The 24,131-nt window shown below is 45.0% G+C and overlaps 1 protein-coding gene across 3 annotated transcripts in view; it reads left to right on the top strand.

Moving 5' to 3' along the window:
- nhsl1b (NHS-like 1b) overlaps positions 1-23,805 on the top strand; it is a 99,318-nt gene extending 75,513 nt beyond the window's left edge. For 2 of the 3 annotated variants that reach the window (XM_080490212.1, XM_080490214.1), the window contains exons 2-8: positions 2,213-2,365; positions 7,719-7,846; positions 10,074-10,278; positions 12,145-12,276; positions 14,010-17,267; positions 18,263-18,398; positions 21,264-23,805. In XM_080490212.1, the coding sequence (XP_080346338.1) occupies positions 2,213-2,365; positions 7,719-7,846; positions 10,074-10,278; positions 12,145-12,276; positions 14,010-17,267; positions 18,263-18,398; positions 21,264-21,939 (4,688 nt within the window). In that variant the 3' untranslated portion in view covers positions 21,940-23,805. The remainder of the gene's footprint in view (positions 1-2,212; positions 2,366-7,718; positions 7,847-10,073; positions 10,279-12,144; positions 12,277-14,009; positions 17,268-18,262; positions 18,399-21,263) is intronic. The other variant, XM_080490213.1, reaches the window with a different exon arrangement.
- The last annotated feature ends 326 nt before the right edge of the window (positions 23,806-24,131 follow it).

Below are 24,131 nucleotides of genomic sequence, written 5' to 3'. Positions count from 1 at the left end.
ACACACACACACACACACACACACACACACAGAGTTTGAACGCATCACATACAGCAAACACAGAAATGTTTCACGGAAGTACACTGTCAAACAAAAATGATTGCAGGACAGTTCGTGAGAAAATAGATCCTGTATGATGTACTATATATTTAGTGCCATGATGTTTACCATTCTCTTAATGGTAAACAAATTGAACAAGTGCATGTAATACATTTTTAGGAATTACTTTTGATGAAAAGCTCAGTTGGAAGTCACATATAAATATCTTGAAGTCAAAATTAGCAAAAAATATTGGCATAATGTGTAAAATCAGATCAGTATTAGATCAAAATTCACCAATCATTCAAATTAATAATGCTGAAAAAAAAGTTGTCGTGAAAACATTAGTAGTGGACGATAATGAAATATGTGTCAAATAAACTTAATAATCCTTCCAAATGTGTCAAATATACTTTGAAATCCAATCCTTCAAATCAGTAATGCTGAAACAAATTAGTCGTGGATGAGATTTTCGGAACCACATAGACGAGTTGTCCGTGCCCTAAAAAACATGGCATGATATGTTTAAAAACCTTCGAAAAGACAAAAGACATAATGAACTTACTTGAACATTTCATGTTTGAACAACTTGTTTAGTTGTTACAGCCCCCACTGGACTGGATGTGATGTGATACTGGATAGGCTTAAGTGGGACACATACCATCGTCACTTTATTGCTCCAGCTCATGAAACTAAACTAGTTTTGGAGCTGGGCCCAGTGGTCCAGCTCAGAGTATTCAAGAGTGTTTCAAGGTGGCAAAGCAGAGGCATAAACTGAAATAAGTGATAAAGTATCAGGGGCCATGGACAAACTCTCTCTTGAGCTTCATTGACATTTCCAAGGTGCCATTTGTCACAAACTTCAGGACATCAGTGTCAAAACTGCTAACGTCCTCATTCAAATGCATCCGTTACTCTTTTCAGGTTTCAGCTATACTGACAATTCATTATGTCACACAGCACTAAACTGCTTCAAACCTTCTTGATCAACCAGTTTGTTAAGGTTAACCCACCCTCCTCCACTGACATAGTCCACCTCTCCAGGCGTCCCACTGTGGCTCATTTGCACCTGTGAAAGCCCCTCTAAACCCTCCACTGTCTGTCGAGGTCCGTCCCCTTCCTCCTGGTTCTTCCAGTCCCCTGCCCCGCTCCCAGTCACCAGATGGACATGCTGAGAGAGTCAGGCAGGGGGCAAACAGTTGATTTGTCCCCCATTTGGCTGCATAAATGGAGATAATTCTGCATCCACGATCGCCAACTTTGGCTTGGGTACGCTCGCTTGGTAAGATGACTTATGACAGTGATTGATTGAATGATTGATCCCCATTGAATTTTGCTATTTTTGGCCACTGATTTAGTTTTTCACGCTGTATCCATGTGTTTACATGTGATGGCAGCATGAGCTGCAGTAGTACAGCAGTATCATGTGTACATCTGACTGGGAGAAAGAACCTTGGATATTAAAAATGGCATGTAAGTGCCGTTTTCCTTGTGAGACGTGGAAGGAATATCATTCTAACCAGTTGTGCTGACTTGATATCAGTATTATTGAAGTACTTTGCTTCTCAAGAGACATTTTTGAGAAGTCAAGTTGTCTGTTTTTGTGAGTTGTGGACACCAACTGGTCAGCGTTTCCCTCCAACTTGTTCCAGATAGATTCACCCCCCCCCCCCCCCCCCAAGACTTGTGTGGCCTGCTGATGTCTCAGATAAGTGTCATGTTGATGGTGTCGAGACTAACACCGTCATACAAAACACCCCATTCTCCTTCCCCTTCCTTTTCTTTTACAAATATACACAAATGCTTTGCAGAGACAGTACTCAAGAGGACATGTCGTTTTCTCAATGGTTGGGCTTAGAAACTGTGAAGTGATTCGAGACGTTGAGGAAAGGGGATCCGTGACATGTGATCAATACTCAAACAAATTGAGTTTAACAAAGCTGCTCTCAGGTAAACGACATGATGCATCCTGTAGAGCTGTTTTACCTGTGGTATGATTTGATATCATTTATGTGTTGGTTTTTATTTATTGCTTCAGTTTCTGCAGCTCTTATAACTGAACTGCTTTTTTTCTTCTTCTTTATCGAAATGGTGAGAATTAAAGGAGATACACATCGGCATGATGAAGACCAGAAAAACTAACTGAACTTGTTTCACTTGTGTGTTTCTTTAGCTGTGTCTAACCTGGATGAAGAGAGCAAGTGGACCGTTCACTACACGGCGCCGTGGCACCAGCAGGAGAACGTCTTCCTACCAGGCAGCAGGCCGCCTTGTGTAGAGGACCTCCACCGCCAAGCCAAAGTCAACCTCAAGACCGCTCTGCGAGGTAAAGAAGCTCTTCAAAAGCATAATCATGCTCGCTGACAGTGGGCGTGATGACCACCACTCTGACTGTCAAATTCACATAAAAAAGTTGACGAATACCTTTATAAAACCAAATTTGCCAACATTTGCAAGATTTAATGGTATCTTAGTTGTGAATGCCAAAAATACATCAGAACTGCAGCAGTTTTAATTAAGCTGGCGCCATAATGATTAACTAATAATTGTCCAATAAAAAACCCATTGATATTTCCTGGAATCTAGCCATGCGATCCTAGTGTATTTAATAGGGAAATAGCAGTATATTGGTGATAAATGTGGTATTAAATATAACGTAAATATTGTGTAAAAATAAAATTGCATTTGATGGTATCATGTGTATGATCCAGTGCCAATTGATGAAGTATGACCGGCCAGCATGTCTGCAGCTAGAAACGGTCATGATAAAAAGTGAGCTTTCCAGGTTCTGAAGGGTGGGCAAAGAGTCGGGCTACAGTTGTTTGTGGTAGACCCTTCTGCTCGCAATTTTCAAACAAGTTTACCCACCTTGGATTTAGTCCCACAATAGGACCCCTACATCCAACGAATTGCATGAAAGGGAAAAGTCAGTGTTACATTAAACACTGTGTCACTGAGGTGGAAGAAAACTCCACTGCCCATTGGTCAGGCTGATTGATTTGCGCCGTCGCGCACAGGTGAATAAGTCCCTCCATTGATAACTGGCCTTGATAGGTGGAGAGAAACAACAGTGGTTGTGATGATAGAGTGGAGCTTTAGTGAGGAGGGCAGCGGTTATTAGTGCTTATAAGTCCCACCATCTAAGTATTGATACTGTAATTATTATACTATACAGTATTATACTAATAATTATTTATTATTGTGATATATATCAGATATACATCTTATGTATAAAAGAAACGGTCAACTTGATAAACATATAGGTGCTTACTTCAATACATCATTGATTTCATTAGAAGCCAACCCGAACACATTGAGAAAAATCCCATGTTGGATAAAACGATTCCAACCAGCTCATCATCATCAGGTGGAGCTCTTAGGATGAAGTTTGTGTACAACGGTGTAAAAAAAAAAAAAGAAAAAGTCCAAACTTGTCCTTTGTGTTTATCAAACAACACAACAGTGTGAGATCCTTTACTTGCTTGTTTCAGGTTAGATCAGAGGCCTGATCTTGTAGTGGAATCACAGAAGAGTGACAACGTTTTAAAAACCCTCACAAACTTCCCGGACCAGGAAGGGGGAATAAAATGCTGACGGGGGTTTCGAAGAGAGTTTCTGGGAAATGTTTTCCCACTTATTTCTCAGATAACAGTGTGAGAAAATGCACACACTGGGTCGTCTGTGTGTGTATGTATCTGACTGATGAGCTACAGTTAAAGCCATTTGTTTACACGTTGGGCGCTGGCCTTGTGTGCCAGAAGATAAAACGACGGTGAGATAAAGAGAGGACGAGCGCTAAACTGGGATGGGGCAAGGGGCGGGGGGCGGGGGGGGGGTTGTAACCTGATGCTGACGTTCAGTGAGTCACCTGCTCAAACACGCCTCCGCTTATCTTTACCTTTCCTATTGTTTCACCTCTGTTCTGTCTCTCTTGCTCATTACTTCCTGCAATATTGATGTTGCTGGGAAACACAGACGCCACCTGGGAGGTGGGATTAATTGAGCCCCCCTCCCCTTCACTCTGTCACCATCCTGTCAGCCTGTGTCACCACCACCCAACCCCAGGGGTCCTGACTGAAAGGCAACAGGTGTGCAGTGAGCGCATCTGTGCGCTCCATTTGAAATGTGATGTCTTGTGTCGAACGCTTCTCTCCAGGAAGTGCTGGAGACTGCGGAGTACACAACACAAGCTGTGACTGTTTTATGGTTTCAGTCTGAGAGAAGTGTCGTATCATGTAATGCTGTAAATCTGTGATGGCGGCATGTATAATTCCACGCTGGTCATCGTTAGATAACTACATTCTGCCGCAGGAAGTATTCTGTGTTCATGTCACTGGGAACTGGGATTGTTACCAGTCTATTCATACTGATAACAAACAAACAACATTCTTGTTTTTATCATTAACAAATTGTTCTAACTGTTGATAAAAAAAAAAAAAAAGTATATATTTGTTACAAATGAGAAGTTTATTTATCTGAAGGTCTGTAATTTATAGCTGCGAGATGCAAAATATAGCTGAAATGACTCATTTGTGCTCAGAGCGAATACATTTATTAAGTTTTACCATATTGAGTGAACTTGAATCTATTTATGAGCGCCTGCCAAAACCTCACAGTTTTAAAGTGGGAGGTTCCCATTTGTTCAGATGCATTTGTCTCACTGGGAAGTGGGACATATGTCACTTCAGTTACTAATGAAGACACGACTATCCTCTGTACGGCTAACTTCACAACACAATTCCACCTTAAATAGGAGTAAAAGTAAGGTTGACATCCTTGTTTGTCGTTTGTTTTAAACACAAAATGGACAAAAATCTACAACAGACAAACATTTTAACTTGGCAAAAAGTCCTGATTGCATCAACATGCCATTGGTGCGTGGAGTCTGGGCGCAGGTATCCCTTTAAATCACTGACATGTCACACCGCAGTTACTCCTTTAATTATTCTTATTTTGGACATGTAGCTTATCAACAAAATCCTGCCATCTGTAGTGTGTTTCTGCCATCCATCCATCCATCCATCCATCCATCCATCCATCAATTCCATCCATCCAATCAGTTCATTACAGGGCAAATGCACAGACACAGAGAATGTATAGAAACAGACGGTAATTTCAAAGACGTCTCATCAGGATGGCACCATAATTCAAACCACAAAAACACATTGTACTGCACCAGGCAACGTCACAGTATTTCCGAGGTCATATGTGGAGGTTACACCAGCCTCCTCTCCACTGCCGTGCACATGGAACCTTTCACAGTAACCGGTGCCCCAATCATGAGCGTGGTAAGGTGCACGAGGCGGCTTTCTGCTCTGCAAAGCAGAATAATCAATCGGCGTTGAAAAGTGCATCCTGAGTTTGCACCTCACATGGATGTCAGCTCGTGTTCAGTGACGAGGAGTGTCAGTCGGCTCGGTAGTTACACAGAAAACGTGCCAAAGGGTCGAAATACATCATTAAAGTTACATAAAAGGAGCGTGGTAATTGTCAATAGTGTCCTCAGACTTGTGTGCGTGTTCAGTCAATATTATAATTAACTGAGAACAAGGGCGCTGATTTGTTTTCCAATGTTTTTCATATTTCTACACAGCATTAAGAATTAATGGAAAAATGAAACATGAACCGTGCTTCCTGTATCCAAGCCAATCAGCACGATTAAACAGATAACTAGCGTGTAATCACACATTAATAAATCACCATTTTAATTATCTTATTCCGCTGGATGTGATTATCAGCTTAATACTGATATATTTTTATGTTGTTTGATTTAACATGAGCTTCAGATAGATGCTGTTTTACATGTCTTTATTTCGTATGTATGAAATGATGATTAGGGATGAGACTGCCTAAAGGCAATTAGTATTTCCAAATCTCATATACATCCATACACTACAGTAATGCCATTATACACATTTATCCAAAGTGCCCTTCAGTTTTTTTTTTCCATTCATCCTCTCATAATCACTTCCTGGCTCTCTCTCTGCAGTTCTGCATGGCAACAAGCAGCACTCGGCTTGTCGACTTATTTATTTTATAAAACCGTCCTCAATCATGCAACACCAATCATCTCAAGAGCTCCACTCCCCGTCATCGTCCTCATTATCATTATAGTTTCTAAAACCCATCTTCCACACCGCATCACCCTTTTGTTACAGTACGCCAGTCCCATCAGGTTCCATTAGCTGACAGTATTATACATGCATCAGAGTGCCTGTCCACAGAGAGGGCTTCTAATTAGCGCTGGAAATAAAAGCACATAAAAGGGATCAAAAGCTGCATCTTTAAGGTATCAGCTCTAGTAGTGCATGTGCTTAAGTACACATGCATAATTCACTAAATGAGACTTTGATTGCGCGCACACCCAGAATTAATTCCTAGGATTAAAAAAAAAATATATATATATATCAGGAGGGTTTACATTTGAATTGATTAGGCAGTCAATGTGTCAGTGGGCAACACATAAAAGGAAATGTAATTGTGACATAATGGAAATAAACTGAGGGAAAGTGGAGAAAGCTCCTCATATTTTGAGAATTTGTGTCTTTTTAGGATTTTGGTAGACGTCATTGATACGTCTTGATCAAGTGGAAAAGCAGCCGAACACGTTCAATAAGGACAATGGTCGTGAATATGATTGATTATTAAATGGATATACAAAGGAAGCATTAGTTGGTCTTTGCAGAGAGAGACTGAGAGATGGTGTGCTAAATGTCCCCCGAGAGGAAAGGGGGATGGAGGAGAGAGAGACGGTTCTGCCATCTGTGTGTGACAGACTGAAACTGATACCCCACACACACACGCACGCACGCACGCACGCACGCACGCACGCACGCACGCACGCACGCGCACACCATCACAGCAGGTGGTGATGAGAAGAAGGTGTGAGTCGCACTTGGCAGTGTCCAACAGGGATCGTGCTCACAGGGCGGTCAGCCAGTTCTATATCATACTGCGTACATTGGACAGCACACAGCTTTATCTGTGCCTTAGATATATTCCACACTTTCTTTTAACTGCATTGTTGCATATCGCCAACATTTAAAAGTTCAATACTCTGATCTGTAGCTGAAACCAGGATTACCACAGTTCATCTTTCAGATTTAGTTTGTATTTTAAATGTCTTTTAACTTCGTGATCATTGTCCCCAGTTGGCGCTGGTTGAAGTTTGGGTCGGGCTCCGGAGTCTTTCTGCGTGGCGTTTGCATGTTCTCTCTATGCCTGCAGTTCATAGTACTCAACATGTATCTGTGTTTGTCCTGTGATAGACTGCTGAACTGTCCACGGTGTCCACTGCCTTTGCCTGTCATCAGTAGTTTTTTATTTATTTTTTTGTCCCATTTACTATTAAGGCTTAACTGGACAATAGAAACATCTGTTGATAGACACATCAGAGTTTGGCTGCACAAATTATGACACTGTTATATTTGAAGTTTGTTGAACATCTTTCTCTCTCGTGATTTCATAACCAATATGGTTAATTCAAAACAAAAAAGTTGCTTTCTCAGTGTTCTCATAGAAATTTAGAAATTCATTATTCCTTGTGAACAATGACCATTTTCTGTCAGGTTCTGAATAGAAGCAAAATCTAAATATCAGTCTTGCGTATCACATTGTGTGTGTTTTTCTCTTAACCTTTTGTATGTGAAGCATTTCTCTATCTGTGACCCTTTCTCCAGAATGTGACAAGTTAAGGAAAGATGGCTTTCGGAGCTCCCAGTACTATTCTCAGGGTCCCACCTTCTCTGACCCACTACAGTCCACCAGCAGCCTGCAGGATGAAGAGGAGGATGAACTTGACAAAAAGGTACAAACAGATCTGCACCCAAATCAAAAAACACACACACCAGCAGTACAGATGGAGGTTTTTTATTATTTTTTTTTTTTATTATTATTTTAACTTCTGAGTTCATCTAGTTGCAGGATACGAGTCACATGGTCGCGTGGTGAAAAAGGTTGTGTTAGCCTGCCCTCTGGTGGTGTCTCATGGAAATGTCAAATTTTTGTCTGTGCCTCAATCTCATCACTTATATTAGGATTTTTCCTTTATAATTTTTTTCTACTTTCTATTTAGGGGAAAAAAATAAATAAAAAATCACAAATGTTTTTTATTCACCTAACACCAGGACAATATCACATGCTTTCTGTTTAAATCAATGTAAATACAGGTGTTTGAAATAGCAATTAATGGAGCCATCTTTTGTACTGCTTTACTCATTCCCTGCCTCAACCAACACAATTCTGAGCCCCCGGTTGATTGTGCAGCCCACAGTACCGGTATAAGACTGTAAACAAATGTGCAACAATTTCTATTGCTTATTTACATTTATTTGATCAAACCATCCCAACACTTTCCTCATTCTGACATTTAGCCTGCATATTTTTAGATATATTGCCTCACTGGTCATTTGTCCAGCAGAGTTTTATTGTTAGTGAAATTTAAATGAAAAGGACAGGAAAAAATAGGCGCAATACATAAAAGAGACGAGGGTAGAAATGAAAGAACCAGACAAAAGTTATTATTTATTGCTCTTTTCATCTAATTGGCCATTAGAGTGGATGAAAGTTATGCCCCCTCTTCTCTCTTGTCCTTTTTCCTCTGGAAAAAAAAAAGGGGGGTCAGATTCTGTCTTTCTGTCGTAATCAGGTTTTCCTTTGTACCCTGAAGCCCCTTGATGCCAGGCTTTTGTTTCATGCCTGATTTCAACTTCACACCAAACTGTTGTTTTTCTACACTGTTGTTTTTACATACTACATTTTGCGCACTCACCCCATCTTCTCGTCCCCCCAGCCACTAACCACTCATCCTCTGTTTGTCCCCTTCTTCTCACGTCACCGTCATTTCCTGTTGTCCTAAAGCTGCTGAGCTTAACTATGCCTGACCGCAGCTTCAATAGGAGAAATGGGGTTCTTGGTTGAGCCACGGAAATACACAGTAACAGGCCACCAAGCTGTTGCAGAGATTTATTGGTTACATTAAACCCCCCCCCCCCCCCCCCCCCGTTTGTATGAAAGCGCTCATGTTTTCTTGTTGTGGCCAGTTTGACATTTCTAATCGTCGGGATGAACATTTGTGCACATAATACAAAGGCTTGTTATTTTCTGTGATATTTGGATTTTTATTCCTGTTTTTCTTTCTTTTCTTTATTTTTTTTTCTGATTGGAAAACTATTAGATGTTTAACATGTGAGTAACTTTGTAATAATGTAGTGATGATGTTTCTTCTCCTGGATTTCATCAGTAATCAGAACAGTTTAGGACTGTTTGTTTTTAATCTGTGCTGTGGATCATTCTAAGTGGCGTCTCCTCTGATTGAAAAGAGTCTCTGACGGTGAATGAAACTGTTGACTAACGGCTCAATTTAAAGCCTGGATGCAGCAGTAAAACACTGCGCTCGGCATTGCTCACTGCAGTAAATTTGACTCTCCGATTGAGAACTCTTAGTGTGTCAACACCGTTTAATGCCTGAGTGACTCTCAGTTCCTCCTCCTGCTCCAGCTCTGTGCTTTTATCCTGCTACCTTAAGCCGCTATATCTCCTCACTCTTGTTAACAGTGTGTGTGTGCGCATAGGTTTGGCGGTTTCCATTTGGATCTGATTAATCGTGTTTATCATGCGCCGAGCTTCAAAAGGTCACTCCAATGTAATGTATTAAAGTTTGTGTGCCAATAGAACCTGAACGATCTGTCAGTTATGGTCAATGAGGCTGTGCAATGTTCTGTTTCCCAACTCATATTTTCTTTGATTATGTTGACATTTTCCTTTAGACGTCATGTCTGTGCCCTTATCTTACTAAATGCTTGTTTACTGTTGAGTTTTATTACCCACTATTGTTTTGTTCTGTCATTTTTGTCACTCTGTCTTCGCTGGTTTCTCTTTGCCTCATTACCTCCCCATTTCAGTTGCTCAGTCACTTCCTCTCCTACTCTTTTTTTTTTTTTACTTCCATCCTGTCTGCTTTTGATCCATTTTCTTTCTCTTTTTTTCTGCAGTTGATATCTTATATCCTATTAACCCATGTCTGTCTCATCTAGTCCACAGCGTCGTCTGCCGAGGAAGATAAATCTCAGCTCTCCATGAGGTCTCATACGTCGCACGGAGGAGGCGAAGCGGGCGAGGTGTCCGAAGTGGACGGGCAGGTGGTATGGACCAAGGCCCCACCCCTCCCAACCCCGGAGGAGAAGATGAGACGGGCGGCTCAGGCCGTGGGGACGGACATCGTGCCCATCAACGTCACAGGTAGGCCCGATATCCAAACGACCGTAACCATCCATCCAGCCAGCCAGTCCGTCTCTCATCAGTCCAGTAGCAATCAGCCAACATCCTCTTCATCAGTGTCGCTCTGTGAAAACCAATGAGCCAGTTCCGCATTTCCATTCTTTAGTGGTTTACAAACAGTTCGGTCCGTCCTGATTCATCCATTCACATTTTGTTTTATGTTAAAGGAAAACCCTGACATCTTTGGAAATTAGATATCTTATCAAACTATTATTTAAGCTGAATGATGTATAATTACAATCATAACTCGTATATGAAACAAAAAAGCAGTTGCTTGAAGAAGATGGAAGAACTGGTGACACACTGAAATGTCATGAAAAGATCTGTCCATCTAGTTTCCAAACTGCTTCTTCCAACTTGTGAAATTTCCAACTCTGAGTAATACAGTTAAGAATGAGGGACCCAAGTTGTTAAGATGTCAGACTCTTCCTTAATTTAACCCTCTGTGACCGAATGGATGCACACAAATCAAGTTCTGTACATCCAGTCGTCCACAGAGCGTCAGCCGTTGATGTTTCCCTCCTCTTCCATATCTTTTCATTTCCCATCATGCCTCTTGGAGCCTGACCTTCACCTTCCTTTATGCATGCGAGAGCAAGCGTTTGTGTGTGAAAATCGTTTGACAGCTTATCCAGAGGTCAAGGCTTTTCACTGACTTGATGTCAGATCACCAGCCGTTTGACAGACGAACACTCGTACACAGCAAAACGTGTCGACTCTATTCCCTTGTTATCAGGCCTCGTTTTTCACTGCTGCCGTCCACTGCTCACAAGCTGGCCACCTAGATATATTGTCTGTCTCTATTATAGTCAATCACAGAATACACAAGTGAGATGATTTTATAAAAAAAAAAAAAAAAGGTTCCTGTTGCAGATGCCACAAAATCCCAATTCAGCATATGAACTTTGCCGCTGTCAAATAACTCCAAACTCACCTTTTAAACACTGATGAGAGCTTTACGAGTTTCCACTCCACACAAATCAGCACAGGCTTCATCTGCTGTCACTTCAGATTACTGGAACAGGAAAAGCAAAGCGCACACAGATCAGGGACTTTTCTATCATTTCGTGCGCTACGTGATTGACACTATCTGCCCTCATATCAATTTTAGTTCCCTGATGCCTGCAGCCTGTCACCAGCTACCCAGATAGCAGAAGGAGTATCAGCTTTTTTTTCTGACGATATCGCCTGTCCAATATAGAAAGTGGACAGGGAGAGAGGAGAATATTTAGAAGCTGTGTGTGTGAGAGAGAGATAGAGTCATAGTGCATGTTTCACTTCATATGTCCTGTGCATGTGTTTTTTGTGATAAGAGCATGCACTTCATACCTCATATATCTTACTTGTATGTTTACAACTCAGTGACCCATGCATAAGAAATTACTATTAAGCAGACACAAGATTATAGTTTAGCTGATGGATAATGAATTGGTTAAGGTTCAGTTCACCTACATAAAATCTTTGTTTTTTCAAATAATTCACGCTTTGCTTCTAATACAGAAACAACTCACAAGTGTCTGTGTTTTATTTGTTATTATTCACAATAATACTTGAGAGGTTATAACCACTATTTAATGTGACTCCACTAATTTAAGTAAAATATTACCTGTTGAGTAGTGAACACCAAAGCTATATGGAACTACAATGCTTCTAAAAACAGAAAAGATCATTTATATTTGTAAATTTGCTGAGCTGAGCCTAATATTCCCTGCCTTTCATTTGTTGCATGTTGACCCTCTGCATGTTGTTGAGTTTGTTCCCTCTGACTAACCGACTGCTGTTTGCCTGTTTGTCCGCCTGCCTTGCTCTCGCCCTCCCGGCTACTAGGGGCAGTGTTTGACCGACAGGCGAGCATCCGGCGCTCCCTCATTAACACTGACACCGTGTCCCGTCGGCCCAAGAAGGTCAAACGCAGAAAGACTATATCAGGGCTGCCTGACAACTTCAACCAGGAGCTAGGTATGCATCACTGTGGGGCTGTATATTGCCCTCTGCTGTCCACAGACCTGCACCAACACTCTGGATGAGCACCACGTCTCCTTTCAGTACTTATGGTTTCCCTCGCTTCGCTGACTTCATGCATTCATCAACCGTAGCTTTATATAGTTAGTAACTTTGTCAAGAACAACTGACTCGTGTAAGTTCACTGTATTAGATCAAGGTCCTGCAGCTGTCCAGTGTTTCACCATTTCCCCTCTATAGATGTGTCCTCATTTGGTCTCCTTTTTAGCAGTAACACACAGCCAAGAAGAAGCTCCTCCTATACCTGATATAAATCTTTTGATTTGCACTTAGGTTCTTCCTGTTTGAAAAAATTGCCACATAGCAATTGAATGCGGGATTGCGCTTCTTACATACGAACTGCGTCATAATCGATTGGGGTCTACTTTCTGTTGTCCTTTCTCTGTGAATTGTGTCTAAATGTGTGTGTATATGAGCCTTAATCCTGCCACCATATTGATAATCTTATCCATGCATGTCTCACTCACCAAAATTAGAGATTACATGACAATGGGCTCAGATTAGTCACACCTGAACGGCTGCAGAGTCATTTCTCTTTGCCTCTGTTGAGAATATGAGCCTCAAACTGAACAGATGTGGGTGACATGACCAATATGAAAGTTCAAAGGTCGTTTGACCTTGGTGGCTCAACTGAGCTGGGTGTTAAGTGAACACTAAACCCACTAAGCTGACACTGTGCTCTGCGGCTTCACCACATGGCTAATGTTTATTTGCACATCACTGAGCCACAGGACAGCAGCAGCATTGGAGGAAACTATCATTTCTCCGTGAGATAAGATCCCCATGGCTGATCGGAAAGGAGATTGAAAGTCTTGTTAGCACCCGGCTGATGACATCCTCTGAATGTCATGATTACTGGGCCGGTGTAATTGTCCCAGTGCTCCATCCCTCCCTCGCTCTGCACTAGAGCTGCCTGCGAAGTAGACCTGCAGCTTAATCTATCGCAGTTGCAGCAGCAGCCAAGCTGTCAGTCTAGCTTTTTAGCAAAGGGGGAAGAGAGTGTATGTGTGGCTTAGGAGATAGCGCAAAGGGACAGGGACAGAGAGAGAAGAAAGTACACAGGAGTGTGTATGTTTGGGAATACGAACATCAACAGGAGAGCCTCTACAGATGGGAGACACATTAGGAATCCTTTGTCGTTTCACAATTCGTTCCTCACATTGTTTGTTGACTGGCTGGTATGTTCTGTCTTTTTGATATCTGCATTTCTGTGTGTCCTTGTCCCTGCACATTTTGTATGTTGTGTCCTTTCTGACTGTGCATGACCATATCAGCTCTGTATGGGTATGCACAGATTCTCATGTATGACGTGTCTGTGTCTGATTCTCTGTGTGTGTGTGTTTGTGTTTTTGGCTGCCTCATGCTTCGCCAGCTGCATGTCCTGGATCCCAGGAGACTATTTTGTTTTTCAGAGTAGGAGGAGCAGCATAGTAGGAAGCGCTGTCTCTCCTCATAACCTCTCCTGCCTAATGAAGAAGACCAGAAGTTAATAACACACAAGACCAGGTTAAATTAAATTAATTAGCCTCTGTGTGTCTACAGTTTAGCAGACAGTCCAGGCAGAAGAGCAGAAAGGTTTGATGGCTGAACAGGGGAAAAGAGACCTTACAAGAAAAGCAATGCACGTTTCCCTCATTTTTATCTTAATTTCTTTTTCTCTTTGATAACAGCGAAAGGACGCGGCGGAGAACTACGGCCGCATTCCATGTTCATCCCAGGACAATACTCCACTCTGACCCGAGCTGGGAGTGTAAACTCGACACTCCGTCGTTTGGACACCAGAGACACCAGCTGCCAGACCGAGGAAATAAAAATTGTACCCCCGTCCATGAGAAGAATTCGGGCACAGCGAGGACAAGGAATTGCTGCACAAATGGCGGGCATATCTGCTTCCTCCTCGACAGGAAGTATATCCATCTGCAGCAGCGACAGCTCTGGTATCGTGATGCTGCCTCATCAGTTTAACGGAGACTCTTCGCGCTTCCACAGTTTGCCCCGACAGGGTGCCAGAGTGTCTCTCAGCGCTGATCCTATCTACAGCAGCACACCCATCAAGTTAGAGGAGCAGCCTCAGAGACAGATTGGAAAGCTACAGGTGGACAACACCGTGGTACACATGAGAAATGCTCCGAGGACAGGCACCCTGCCCCGGCCCAAGTCACAGGAGGTGAGAGCGACACAGTCCAGCGAATGGGGTGGAGGTCCAGCTTGTGCAGTCTCTCCTCATGCTGCCTATTCCACCTCATACATCCCCAATGCCACCCTGTCTTGTTCCTCCGAGATAATCGCTCTAAACGCTCAGTCTAGTCAGGTTACCCACTCACCAAATTCAGCATATCCCGCCTCTCGACCACTCAGTGTAGCGACTCCCACCAACACTGATGCCCTGATCGCCAGTTCAACAGGCTTTTCGCACAGCTCTACCTACCCAGCCTTGGCCACTTCCACCCCGACTCACATGCCACAAGATAGTGGTCTTAAAGCCGCAGCATCCGCCAGTGAGTCGGGCCACTCAGAAGGCAGCGTGCACAGCCACAGCACCCTCGCTCCAACACCACCTTCCTGTTTGCCAGAGGAACAGTGGATCTACGACACACCGGAAAATGTGGTTGCTCCACACCGCACTCTGACCTCCAGCTGTTCCACTCCGATAAACCAGCTGTACAGTAGCCTGGACCACTCCTCCAGGACCACTACCGATTCTAGCTCCCTCTACTCCCAAGATAATGATGGCTACTACACCTCCATGCACATGGACTCAGGCTTGCGGTCCCGCAGTCATGGCAGCGGACAAGGAGTGGCAGCTGGACGAGCTACGAGACACAGCATGTACGAGTGTCGGGAGATGGCCAATCAGGAGGAAACTGGAAGTCTGTACAGTGATCGCTCTTTATCCCGCAGCATTTCCCTTCGCAAGTCTAAGAAGCCTCCGCTGCCCCCGGCCCGTACAGATTCTCTCAGACGTAAGCCAGGTGCCAAGAAGCCCCTTGGTGGTGTCAGTGCTATCAGTGGTACTAATGAGCCTAACGGCGCCATGCTCAGTGAAACTCTAATTGCCAGCTTGCAGCAGAGCCTACAGATCGGACTGAGGGGGGGGAAAGGAAAAGGTGCTTCACCTTCGTCACCTTCTCACAGCCCCAGCAGTGACTACGACGACCCCTGGGTGTTACGTCCTCGTAGTCAGAGTAGCATCAGTGCAGGAAGCTCTGCAGCGTCGCTAGCGACTAACTCGAACGGCGTGTCGAATGTGTACTCGCTGTGCCACGTGACGCCTGCCCACAGTGACACCAGCAGCTTGCGGTCTGACTATGCAGACTCTTGGGGATACTACATGGACTACCCTCGCAATCATACAGACCAGAGAGTACAGACCCCCCCGGGCCATGCATCAGATAACTCGTCGGCCGACATTCATGTTGGAGTGCAGAATAGAGGACAGATTCAGAGCAACAATCCAGCCTCGGGGCCTCCTGCCAAAGAGGGGAGCGTCCCATTGAAGCCCAAAACCTCCACCTCCTCACCCGACAGGGTGCACAGGCTGACCTCCCCTTCTAGTGGCTACTCCAGCCAGTCTAATACCCCCACAGCCGGAACTCCAGTGCCTGCCTTCGTAAGGTCCATGTCCCCTTCAGGCAGCCGGGCAAAGCCCAAAGTCCCAGAGAGGAAGTCGTCTCTTCTCTCCTCAGTTTCCATCTCCTCCTCGTCCACATCGCTCTCCTCCAACACTTCAGATTCTCTTAAAAGTTGTGGCACTCTTCCTCAACTGCTTCCACTGCTGTCCTCCTCCTCCTCAGCTCCCAACACCCCTCTTAGCCCACCTCCACTCTTCCCTCCACCTTTACCACCAAGTTCAGCCTGCTCTTCAGCTCCCCCACTACCACCCAATACCCAGGGCAATTCTTTGAGCCCGCTCCCTGCTTGTTCCACCTCCCCAGAGTTTCCCCCTCCTCCTTCCCCCGAAACACTGATCCACCCCAGTTCATCCTTTAACGGGAGCTTCAGTCCCCCGCCTCCGCCTCCGCCTCCCCCTGCCTCCTCCGCAGGGCCCCCTCCTCCACCTCCTCTGCCTGCTTTTGTCCCAGCTTCTTCCAAACCATCTGTTAAGACATCAGTGAAGGAGGCTCCGAAACCAGCTCTTAACAGCCCGACCAAGTCCCCTAAGCCTTTGATCACCCCATTTGCGCTCCAGAGTGTTCAGCTTCGTTCAGTCAAGCGGTCAGTGAAAGAAATCAATGGCAATTCAGACCATAGTACAACTCAGGAAATGGGAATGGACCTCCTTCAGGGGCTAAAGCCCCTGACCCTGGATACCTGTGACTCCAAACCGCGGCCCTCTGTGTTACCTGTGCTGAGCAGTTCTTCATACGAAGACTCAGATTATTGCCCACCATCACCTGTGTCAAAGCTATTGGATGAGTTACTGGACTGCAATATCACAAATAACACACCAGATAGTGCTGCCATAATCTGGAAAGCTGATGACCAGAGCAACTTTTTTTTTAATGGAAATGGAAATGAAGAACTGCCTGGTTCCACCAGGAGTGTTCATAGCTCCCCCATCAAACAAAAGCCTCCTGCGATCTCAAAGAAACCCAAACTTTCCCTCATGCCATTATTTAACTCTCAACCAACCAATGAAAAGTCTGCAGCTCAGCACAAGGACTCAAGCAGACTGTTGCAAACAGAAGATCGAGTAGACGCTCGGCTGACTCAAAGGAAAGACATTGAGCAAGAGGAGGAGGAAGAGGTTTCAGAAAGCAATGAAGTATTCGCACAGGAGGAGTTCTATATCTCTGCCTCAGCTTGTCTGGATACTCGCATTGACCAAGGATTTTGTACCAATGGACTGACCCCTGAAGAGGAAGAGGAGGAGGCAGATGGAGCGAGCAGCACCACTGGGTCCATCAGCTCCAAAGAGGATGACACAGGTGAGTCTCACTTAGAATTCTTTGTCCTATTAGACACAAAATAACACTTTAGGATACAAATTCACTTCAGGATAGATGTCTACTTTCAAATGATGTATGAATTCCCATAAATCTGTAATGGTTATGAGTGATTCTGCTGCCTGCCAGACTTGTGGCCGGCACCTCGGGCATCTATGAAATTAATTTACATCCAAAGTAGGGGAGACAAACTTGAAGCCACAAGCTTTTAAAGGTTTGAAAGCTGTGAAAACAGAACAGAGGAGACAGCTTATCATGGGACAGCAGTGCTGCAGTCTTGTGAAATCATCCACTCTCGCTCTCTCTTCTACTCATCCTTCGATATTTTTTCGGCAGACTTCTCTTATGGTTTCTTTCATTTCAATTCTTTTCCCCCTACACGTCGCTATTTTTCCTCAGCCTCCATTGTCTCAACTACACTCCTCCATCCTTCCATCCCGCTGTCCAAATATTCTTTATGCCTGTCTGCTTGTATTTTTGTTAATCTGTCATCCTCAGTCTTTCCTTGTCATCCTCTCCCCTTCTGTCCTGCGCTGTCTGTTTCCACTCTTCTCTATGAGGTGAGGGTGGGGGGTGGGGGGTGGGGGGCAAGTGTCCCGGGGGAGATGCTTTTTGTGGTTGGAGGGAGAAGGGGGAGGGGCTCTGTCGTAGTGGAGGGGGAGGAGGGGGGGAAGGGATCTGGCAATGGGGATGAAGGAGAGGATGGAGAGAGCGTAAAGTGAGACTGCCTGCAGCGACTCAGGCAGTCGGAGCGCAGACGTGAGCGCGGAGGGAAGAGGAGAAGAAAAGAGAGGGAATCTCGAGACAGAGAGAGAATGTAAGAAGACAGTTGGACACCTCCTCCGTACCACCTCAGATTTCATAGGCTGCCAGGTTAATGCGACAGGAAGGATTCATGAGTGTGTGTGTTTGTGTTCTTTTTAGATCTTTTCCAACTGTGTGGATTGGTTTTAACTTGTGCATTTCTTTTGGCCCAGGTGAGGTTTTCGAATCCAGCACGACAACATCGTCTCCGGCCCCATCGTCCTCCAACGGGGCATCTAAGGGGAAGATGGTGACCCCGACTCCCACGCGGCCCCGAACCACCGAGGACCTCTTTGCCGCCATACACAGGTACAACGATGCACTTCTGCTTTTTGCCTTATGTCACTCGTTTAGTTGGTACTCCAACAACTTCATTCCTCCTCCCCCACTCATATTCCCGATGTATAATTTATTCCTCTGAGCTGGTCCTACTCTCTCATCATGTTTTCTTTATATTTGTTTGTTTTCTTCCCCGCACACCAATTTCCCTCCTCCTCGTTTCCCTCCGTCAGAATCTCATTCTCACTGCCCTCATAAACCACGACATGTCACCCTGAACTCTCAGCTCCTGCCCTCCGTCACCCCTCACTCTCCTCATCAACCTCCTCCTTCCCTCCACCTCCTGGTCATAACTTCACCCAGTGCTGTCCCGTATTGAAGCGCACACATCTGTCAGGATACTGATCTTCCGACCGGGAGAAAGGGGGGCTGTCGGTGTCTAGCAAGTGGGACACTGCAGCATGTGGGGGTCTATTCAGGAAGCCATATAATCGAGTGTTTGAGACGTCTATTGGTGTCATCACATTATCACTGCTCGCTCTCAGCAGGAGAATAAAGACTGTTGCTTCATCCATTATTTAACTCCTTGACACCCTCTGGTCCTAATCTAGGTTAGAGGCCGCTGGAGAGATTCTCTCTCTCTCTCTCTCTCTCTCTCTCTCTCTCTCTCTCTCTCTCTCTCTCTCTCTCTCTCTCTCTCTCTCTCTCTCTTACACACTGCTCTACGGTCTCTGACACACATTGCTTATGTGCTTTGAAGAGCGAGAGCGCGCACATAAATTTCTCATGCTGCCCACCAGTTTGCCATTCGCCGTCACGTGCGGCGGCAGTCGGAGTTCCATTGAACGCCACAGGATTTCATTTCACGGGATTTTATCCCTGCCCAGGACAGATAGTCTATGTATTTATGGAAGCCCACATCACGTGTTCAATAGCGACTCTTTGTGCAGTTTAATTATGTACGTGCATGTAAGAAACCTCATGCCAGGAACTGTACTTGTTTACCATGCTCCCTCCTCCATCACACCTCTCCAGTAGAGAGAGCATATAGAATAATTTTACAGATTTTCATCGCTGATTCTTGGCAGAGCTCTTTAAAGTGTGAGCAAATGTACTCCTGTAGAAAGAATTACTCGTCCAATCAGGCACACACTGGTGCTATTTCAGCTGATGTGCAAAACATTTTCTAATACATTCACCTGACGGATCATGAAGTATAATTTTCACACTGTAAAAACATGGAAACACATCAGTGCCTTCATTTGATTTGTCACCTCTGTGACATGCCACCTTTTTCTTCTCACCTTCCTTTTAACTTTGTTTTTTTTCCTCCATTTGTCTTGTGTTGTCTGACTCTCTCTGGGAAAGTAGACTGATAAAAACCCAGAATCAAATGCCGTCACAGCTGTAGCAGAAAATACAACATGTCTTAAGGGAGGTCTCTCCAAAACAAATGTAATGCAGCCAAGAGAAAGGAATCGATCCAGCACTCTGAGCCATGTCTTAAATCATGGCCTTGCTTGCCGTCTCAACCGAGATCAGTGTCGCTGTGTTTGTTTGTTACGAGTTCAGCGCGGTGCTGTCATGGCAGACTGAATTCAGGTGTGCATGTGTGAGAATGTGTGTGAGGCGAGTGTTATGTAATGCTGATGGGCTAATGTGTCGGGGGAGCTCACAGGCGCAGACAATATATTTGAGGTTGAAATTGGGGCACAGACATATTTTGCTCTCGTTGTGAGAGACGGAGTGGGCCCCGATTTTCACACGAACCATTTTTGCCCCTCATTCCTCCCCCTTGTTTTGACCTTCAACAGATTCTCTATTTTCTCACAGCTTTTATAGGAGAATTTATTTCTGTGGAGGTAAACTGAGGATTAAAAGATTTTGTCTCACTGTGTCCTTCACTGCTCTCTTCACCTGCAGGATCAGTTTCTTATCACAGAATCTACCGTTTTAAACATGTTTCTTGTCTCCACTGTACAGAGGGGGCCTGCAGTGGGTGGTAGCAACCTTACTAGAGAGGTGCGGAGTGGCAAGTAGCCCCTTCCCTTTAATTAGCGAGCATAATTTCTACTACGGTGGTGATGCTACCTTGGGATTAGCACTCCCTCGGCGTAGTCCCCCCCGCATCACAGATTAATAAGGCTGATTCCCTGCTCGCCCTAATGCCCCGTTTTTTTCCCTTCAGATGCAGCTTTATTGCTTTGCTTTGATGCAGGAGTCATCGACAGTGTAGGCTTGAGTGGTGCAGTCAACTACTCTGATACCCCCTGCTGAGAGGAGCCTGACTCGTCCTCATGTGATTAAAAAGGCTTTGGGCTCCTTTCCCAGTTTGTTTTTTGATTAATTTCATTGTGCTGCTTGTGAGCTTCTCTGCAGAGATGCAGTGTTTGCAGATTTTGGATTTTTTTTTTTTCTTAACCATAATGTAACTCCTATTCTTGCCTCCCCTTCAGTTATTTTTTTATAAACATCCCCACCACTCAGTGAGATCAGCACCATGACGCATGATTGCTGGGGGCAGAGCTGACATATGGCAAATTTGGGACAAATATTTGAGGCACGTGGGCTACAGAGTTTTAAATGTAATCTTTTTTTTAAGCTGCAACACAAACATCACTGAGGGAGAGCTTTTTTGCTCACGTGTAGGAAATCCTTAGCACTGCAGCCTAATTTAGTTTGAACAATTTGAATCAGTTGTCATCATCTCTTGACAAAACTGCCCCCAATTGTTGCTTTTCTCCACAAACGAATGGATTTTGTTTCCTCTTCTTCTCTCATTTTAACATGCATTTGTTCTAAACTGGTTAATTTACTTAACCCTGCTTACACTCACTCGCTCTGCAGGATTTGGCCAAATATACAATTGATTTGTGAACATCTGTCCGTCCACAGGTCAAAACGCAAGGTCCTGGGTCGTAAGGAGTCCGAGGAGGAGAAGTCCAGGGCTGGAAGCCAGCCACAGTCTCCGCCCGCCACCCCGACAGACCCGGCTCCAGGACCGGTGTCGCCGCTGCCCCGTCAGTCGGGCTCCATTCAGCGCAACCTCCGCAAGTCCGCCACCAGCAGTGACACCTTCAAGGCTCTCCTCCTGAAAAAGGGAAGCCGCTCTGAGACCAGCTTCCGGATGTCAGCCGCCGAGATGCTTCGCTCCACCGACCCGCGCTGCCAGCGTACACGATCGGAGTCATCGTTGGACCCCCCGAATGCTTCGCCGTCCTCGCAATCGGCTCCACACAGCCCGTCGGGCTCCCCTGGGCGTGGTAAAAGGCCACCAGAGGAGTGGAGCCGCTACGAGGCCTTGGCCTTGTCCTCGCCAACCTCCTCACCTTTTTCGATGAGCGGATTTAAGTATGGACGCTCCCGAACACCGCCCTCAGCTGCCAGCAGCAAGTACAACGCACGCAGTCGAATCCTCAGCAGCCCAATGACGGTAATCTGTGAGCGCGAGGGGGAGCTCGCCGAGAGCGAGTACGGGGATATCGCAGAAAGTCTGTCCGGACCATCAGCTCAGACGCTGCCCGTTCTCAAAGACTCCAACGGCACTTTATCTGATGAAAGCAGAAGTTAAAGGTGGACGAGCCGCCGCCAGGACGCGGGGAGCTGAACTGATTTGTCGTAGCCGGGCAGCGTGCTGGAAGAGGACCCTAGAAAAGGCCCGCTGAAGGCTCCTGCCCGAGGGAGCGGGCCTGTAAGTTCCTGACCGGAAGCCAGTGGTCGCCCGAACAGCGTGGACAGGAAGTGGCCTGAAGCAGAGTGTGTAGCTTTTCAAGACTGCCATCATGGTCATCCCTTCTTTTCTTTGATTATCTACCCCTTTTTGTTAAAAGAATAGTGTTTCTTTAACGCCTGGTGTTCTAAGTTTGTTTCCCCTTTGTTTTGCTTCTTTTTATGTTTCTTTTTTCTTTTCTTTTCTTTTTTTTGGGGAGCAGCTTCATTTCTGTTGATAGGATTGGAAACTAAGGTGAAGTGAAGAATTGAAAAGTTACAAACCGTTCGATTAATTTTGCTCCTGCTGGTGCAACGTAGAAGAAGCGTAAAGAGAGAAATCTAAAGGTGTGCTTGGACGCTCGTCTTCTCAATCTTCTCAGTTTCTGCTTTTTGCCTATGATTTCTGTAAAAGTGTGAACATCGCGGTTTGAAAGTGGTAGCTTCAAACAGCTCATGATACTGCGAACGTGGCGCAGCGGACGGCTCCATGAAACGGACTTCAGCTACGGTTCCCAGGTAGTTTTGACTTTCTGCTCTTAGCTCAGTGGTTTCGAATGCAGAGCTGCTGTGTTCAGGACGGTTCAGTGCTGCACTGCGACATGAGAATGGCGTGAACAATAGACGGGGTTGTAAAAGGCTCGACCAAAATGGTAAATGTGCTCAGTTGAAAAAGGCTCATAAAATCTCCATTAACCAATTTCTGATTGGTAGATTTTACACTGTGCATAGGTCTTCTTATTTTGTTTGTTTGTTTTTTTTTATGTTCAAAGTATGTTTTAAAGATTGTTTTAGTTCATGAAAATGTCATAAATTGTGTTCAGGAGCTAGGTATGAATCTATAAATGTAAAGCAAAGAGTGACATAAGATATAAATCTTATTTTATAGTCGGGGTCTTTTAGTGATTGTGTAGGTTACCAAAGAGCTTGACAAATAAACCGAGCTGGCTGTTAATCTGGATGTTGACACAATCCCAGAGTGTTTGTCTGAACCACACTTTGTTCGGTTTGCTGAAAGTTTCTGATAGACCTTTTAGGCCTGAAATGATTTCTACTATACTGTCGACTTTTCTGTTGAGTTTATCCTCCTGCAGTTTTTATAAGTTCTGTATGTAAATACATAGAGAAAATGAGTTTTTAGTAACATTTGACTTATTTTCTGAGACTTTGTACATTTCTAGAGCCCTGTGTTTGCCGAACGGGAGTGGTTTCCTCTTAGTAGATTATTTATTTCCATATAGCAGGGCTTCAGAAGGTCAGAGATTCACTTGAATGAGCGGTTATGCAGAGACATCAAAGGGCTGCATTTACTGAGCTGAACCCAGCAGGGCCATTTTTCTTTTAGGTGCTTCACAAATGCAATAATGTCAATATTTATGCTTTGGACTTCTACTGCCCTTAATCTCGAGTCATGCAAATTCCCAAACTGGTGCTCTCAGGTGAGTAAATGTGGTGTCTTTCTGGCTGCAAACTGAGGTGACAGGCGCGAGACTTCATAACCTCTTAACGGCCGTAACACCCAGTGGTTTAATCACCTGTGACCAAAGTGTGTCCCCCCCCAGCTCCCGCCCAGCTGTGACTGAGCGTCATCTCATGACAGCAGAACATCTCGATCACAGAGCGCTCGAGAAGCGATGGGAGGACGTGAGGAGTGGTGAGGCAGTGGGAGTCGAGCCGAAGGAAGGATGCTGACGCTCTTGTGTCTGTGTAATAAAGGAAAAAAAGACGACATGTAAAGTGTGTGTCTGCGTGTCATTTATCTGAGTGTGTGTGATTCACGGCTGCCTGCCCGCCCAGCACCTCAAATCATGGCCTCATTAGCGCCGTCACCATGGCGCCCACACTCGTCTGTCATCTGGGAAACTCCAGAGGCCATCGTTCACGCCTCCCCTCTCCTCCCCTCCGCTGGGGTCATCAGTTATGTGTCCATCTGGACATCCCATTAGGACCCACAGTGAATTACAGACCTGCCCAGAATAAACATCAAGGCAGCAACCAGCCATCCTGAGTCACTGACCCACAGTTGGCCCTGCCCTCATCTTGAAATCGTAAAGT

Source organism: Lipophrys pholis (genome assembly GCF_963383615.2).
Source record: "Lipophrys pholis genome assembly, chromosome: 21".
Taxonomy (NCBI): Eukaryota; Metazoa; Chordata; class Actinopteri; order Blenniiformes; family Blenniidae; genus Lipophrys; species Lipophrys pholis.
The sequence above is the reverse complement of the archived record's forward strand: the minus strand, read 5'-3'. Positions and strand labels throughout refer to the sequence as shown.